The sequence below is a fragment of the Aptenodytes forsteri genome, unplaced genomic scaffold, assembly GCF_000699145.1.
Source record: "Aptenodytes forsteri isolate BGI_AS27 unplaced genomic scaffold, ASM69914v1 Scaffold83, whole genome shotgun sequence".
Lineage (NCBI taxonomy): Eukaryota > Metazoa > Chordata > Aves > Sphenisciformes > Spheniscidae > Aptenodytes > Aptenodytes forsteri.
This window is the reverse complement of record NW_008795371.1, coordinates 6610044-6614258: the sequence shown is the minus strand read 5'-3', so window position 1 is coordinate 6614258 and position 4215 is coordinate 6610044. Positions and strand designations below refer to the sequence as shown.

The following is a 4215-nucleotide window of genomic DNA, read 5'->3' as shown; positions in this document are numbered from 1 at the left end:
GTGTGAGCAATCACTATAGCTATGGCAGGGGTTAGCCAAAGAGGGCAGCCGGGCAGTGTCACCGCGACCGGGAGGTGCAGCAGCTTGGCAAAACGGGCAACACGGAGGGGACAGGCAGGGACAGGCCAGGACTGGCAGGTTGCTGCTGGTGCCTCTAGTGCAGATCCCACCATTTCCCCATTTCTCCTTATATTGAAGCTGCAGCACATGACACAGCCCATAAGAGCGGGTTTACTTTGCCGCTTCCATTTCGGCAGGGGATGAGTGACGAGCAGCTCCCCGCATCTTCCCGCTGCCCCACCGCGGAGGGGGACGCCAACATCTCGGCTTATGGCTGCCCTGAGCACTGGGTCAAACCCCGGTTCACGCAAGCGGCGAGGGTCCGCGTGATTGTCACAGCCATCTTCTTCTTGCTGGCGGCAGGCAGCAATGCAGCGGTGCTCGGCAGCCTGCTGAGGAAGAGGAGGAAATCCCACGTGCGGCCACTGATCCTCAGCCTGGCGCTGGCTGACCTGCTGGTGACGGTGGCAGTGATGCCCCTGGACGCAGCGTGGAACATGACGGTGCAGTGGTACGGAGGGGACGTCTCCTGCAAGGTCCTCAACTTCCTCAAGCTCTTTGCCATGTACGCGGCCGCCCTGGTGCTGGTGGTCATCAGCCTGGACCGGCATGCGGCCGTCCTCCATCCCTTCTCCCGTGCTCGCCGCCGCAATGGACTGCTGCTCCGCGTCGCCTGGGCCAGCAGCGTGCTCCTGGCTTTGCCCCAGGTAGGGCTCAGTGCCCTCCCTGTGTGGTTTGCCCAGGCTGGGGTGGTTTTGGAGAAGGGCTTCCCCATCCCGGCAGCCCCAACAAGTCCATCCCAATCCACGGGTTCCACCACCACCAGATTGGCTTTGCTGAGCAAAGCGGTGTGGTTGCTGCATTGGGTGCTCAGCACCCGTTCATTGCAACACCATCAGGGTGTTACGCTAAGGGCTGGGAAAAAATTGTATCCACTATTTTTTATTTCTCATGCACATGGTTGTCTTCTCCCAAAAATGCACTGCTGCACCACTGCAAAACATGTTGGAGCAGACCAAGACAAACCTGAGCAGTTCCTGACCAAAATAACATTTGGCATGGCCAGAAAATGGGATTTCACAGCTGTCAGATCCCACGTGTCCTGGCCATAGCCATGAGTTAGGTGCCCAGAGCGCCTCTCCCAGTCTGACAGCGGCAGGGAGGTGCTCTCCATGCACAGCCAGGAGCATCTGCAGGACGTGGTGCCCTGTTCCAAAGCCTCTCTGAGTTATTACTTGGTTCTCTATTTCAGCTTTTCCTCTTCCACCTGCACACGGTCCCGGGAGGGAACTTCACCCAGTGCGTTACTCATGGGAGCTTCCGAGCTCACTGGGAGGAAACCGTCTACAACATGTTCACCTTCACCACCCTCTACATCACCCCCCTGAGCGTCATGATAGTTTGCTACATCCGGATCATTTGGGAGATCAGTAAGCAGTTAAAGATCAATAAAGGTAAGCAGGTCCCAGCCCTTTAGTGTCCACCATGACTCTATGACTGAACATGCTCCAGCCTGGAGCATTGTTGGGTCTGTCCCAACACCCTTTGAAGGGTAACCCAACTAAGGGGTTTTACACAAACTTCTTGACGCCCCTCCTTGGTGTCTTCTGCTTCCCGTGGGCCGTGGACCAGACCGTGAGATGGTCTCCCCGCTCTGGCAGAAGCACATTCATGGATGGTTTTGTTCTCCTGGTTTTATTCCATCTCCAGCTATCCTTTTGACTCTCCCTGGCAGGTTTGATAAGAAATCAAAACGACCGCATCTCCAAGGCACGCATGAAGACTCTCAAGATGACCATAGTGATTGTTGCCACCTTCATCATCTGCTGGACCCCATACTACCTCCTGGGCTTGTGGTACTGGTTCCAGCCAGCCATGATCCAGAAGATGCCAGAGTATGTCAACCACAGCTTCTTTCTCTTTGGCTTGCTGCACACCTGCACCGACCCTGTCATTTATGGACTGTACACCCCCTCCTTTCGGGACGACGTGCAGTTGTGTCTCAGGGGGATTGAAACAGCCATTACCAGGCATGAGAGACACAAACCCGTCTCAGTCTCAGAGAAGAACATCAAGGATGGTGCTATAAATGGTGGGGTGGCATCAGGAGGCTCCAATGGGACAACTGTCAACACGGTCTGCTGAAGAGATGTACCCACAAGGAGATGGAAGGCACAGCTTTGGGGGCTGCTTTATCCCGTAGGATCATTCTGGAGACTGTCATAAGGAGGTTTGCCACCCAACTTCGGTGGGTGAGGGTCTCTGGCCAGAAACTGGGAATGTGTCTCCTGCCTGTACTCAGGGTGAAAAACATTTGGGGGTATTTATGGTTGTGCTTCCATATGGAGGGGCTCGGGCAAGAGGGGTCTGAAGAACTGCTGTGGGATGGGATGGGTTTTTTTTCTCCCTTTTGGAGAGAGACAGAAGGGAAAAGAGTCCCTGCTGCCTTGTTCTGGCACGCAGGGAGCAGTATGAAGACATCCTTACATAGCAGCTCTTTGGGACACAGGGTTGACCAGGAGAGAGAGTATTTGGGGTAACTGGGGAGTGAGAACCAGATATGACACTGCCCAGCCCCTCTTGACTGTCTCTGTCCCCAGGTCCCGGGGCACGAGCTGGCAGGTCTCAGACCACGCGCTGGGTTGTCCCCAGCAGCTGGCATGGGCTAATAGGAGCAAACCCCACATTTTCTCCTCTCTGTTTGCACCTCGCTCATTTATATACATTTTCTTTACCTTAATGGCTTAGCCCAACGCCAGCATCTCATCTCTGCCCCAAGCAGGGTGGGTGTAGCCACCCCACAGGTGATGCCTGGGGTGTCCCAACGAGGAAGGTGATGGGAAGCACCTGTGGGTGAAGGGGCCCATCAGCACCCATGGGTGCCAGGTGGGTGCTGATGGTCTTTGGCTGCACTGCGAGGGCAAGGGAGGCTGCTGGAGGGCATCAGCTAAGCTGTGGTGAGTAAAATGGATTATTTTGCTTTTCACCAATGTGCTAGAAGTTGCTTGTGAAGGTGGAGGCGTCTTCTCTGGGTGTGAGTTGAAGAGGTGGCTTTATTCAACCGTGTTGTTCCCTTTCATGCAATTAGAAATAGTAGATTATTTATTTGTTATGTGCTGATTGTTGTTAAATGCATTTTTTGCTTTTGAAGAGATATTTAGTTTTGAGCCAGGTGGGTTGGGTTTTTTTTGTTTTGTGAAATCTTTGGGCAGCTCAGGAGCTCTGGACTTGGCAGGAGGCAGCTCCCTGGGCATTTCTGTGGCCACTGCAGCTTTGAATGAGCGTCTGGACTTTAGCAGGATGAAAGAGCTTTGTTTTAAAAACAATTCTTAACTTGCTGTGGCTGCGTGTGTAGGGAAGCTGGGAGATGTCTTCCCCCAAGAAAGCAAATCTCCTTTGGGTGCCAAGGGGGTCTGCTCAAGCCTGTATCCAAGAAGGAATGGATCTCCATCGGTCAGAAACGATCTGGACTGGTCTCCCAGTGCCCCAGCTAACAAATTATTAAAATTAGAGACGTGGCAAGTGGTGTTTGCAGGTTGGCTGAGGCTGGGCAGTGAGGATGCGGGAAGCCATGGTGCTCAGGGTGATGCCAAGCTGGGGACGCGTGTCGAGCCCTTACCTTTCCCCACACTAACTATCATTTATGCTAAACATGCTGCCCAAGGAGAAAAAAATTCAGTTAGAGCTGCAGGAGCCCAGGCCGGCTGGTCGGGATTAGTGTGAGCCCTTTAGGAAGCATCCAAACTCCAACAAGATGCGTAATCGCCGCTCGGCTTTCCTGGGCTCATTCTGCTCAAGGTTAATTACGCAACGCTAACGGGAGCGGGGCTCGCTGCTGCCAGGCTGGCTCGGCTCGGCCAGTGGAAATAAAAGTTTCTTGTAAGGTAATGGGAATGACTTATGGTATGGGAAGCTAATTTATTCATCAGATGCTCATTTGGTCTCACTGTTTATATTACTGATGATGGCTAATGGGAGGCAGATCCTGAAGGTGTGTTTGTTTTCTGGCAAGTCTCAAATAAGCAGTAAAGTGTCTTTAATGTAAGAGCGTTCTTCATCCACTTTCTGCTGAGAGGGGGAGAACAGGTCCAGCATTGCGCACACACTTTAGGGCACTTGTCCCCTCTTATACAGCGGCAGGAGAGCTCAGAGACC

General features: G+C 53.3%; 1 protein-coding gene across 1 annotated transcript; it reads left to right on the top strand.

Moving 5' to 3' along the window:
* The first annotated feature begins 260 nt into the window (after window positions 1–260).
* On the top strand, window positions 261–2205 carry LOC103899926 (gonadotropin-releasing hormone II receptor). Its single transcript, XM_009280492.1, has 3 exons — window positions 261–767; window positions 1313–1514; window positions 1796–2205. Exons 1-3 carry the CDS (start codon window positions 261–263, stop codon window positions 2203–2205), a joined length of 1119 nt encoding a protein of 372 aa, XP_009278767.1.
* Window positions 2206–4215: the final 2010 nt, after the last annotated feature.

What these genes read in the sequence shown, in the direction of transcription:
- LOC103899926 (XM_009280492.1), top strand. Translation starts at nt 261, where the DNA reads ATGAGTGACGAGCAGCTCCCCGCATCTTCCCGCTGCCCCACCGCGGAG. An exon ending in TGCTCCTGGCTTTGCCCCAG is followed by an intron (nt 768 to 1,312) that starts GTAGGGCTCAGT and finishes TCTCTATTTCAG; the next exon opens with CTTTTCCTCTTCCACCTGCA. An exon ending in GCAGTTAAAGATCAATAAAG is followed by an intron (nt 1,515 to 1,795) that starts GTAAGCAGGTCC and finishes TCTCCCTGGCAG; the next exon opens with GTTTGATAAGAAATCAAAAC.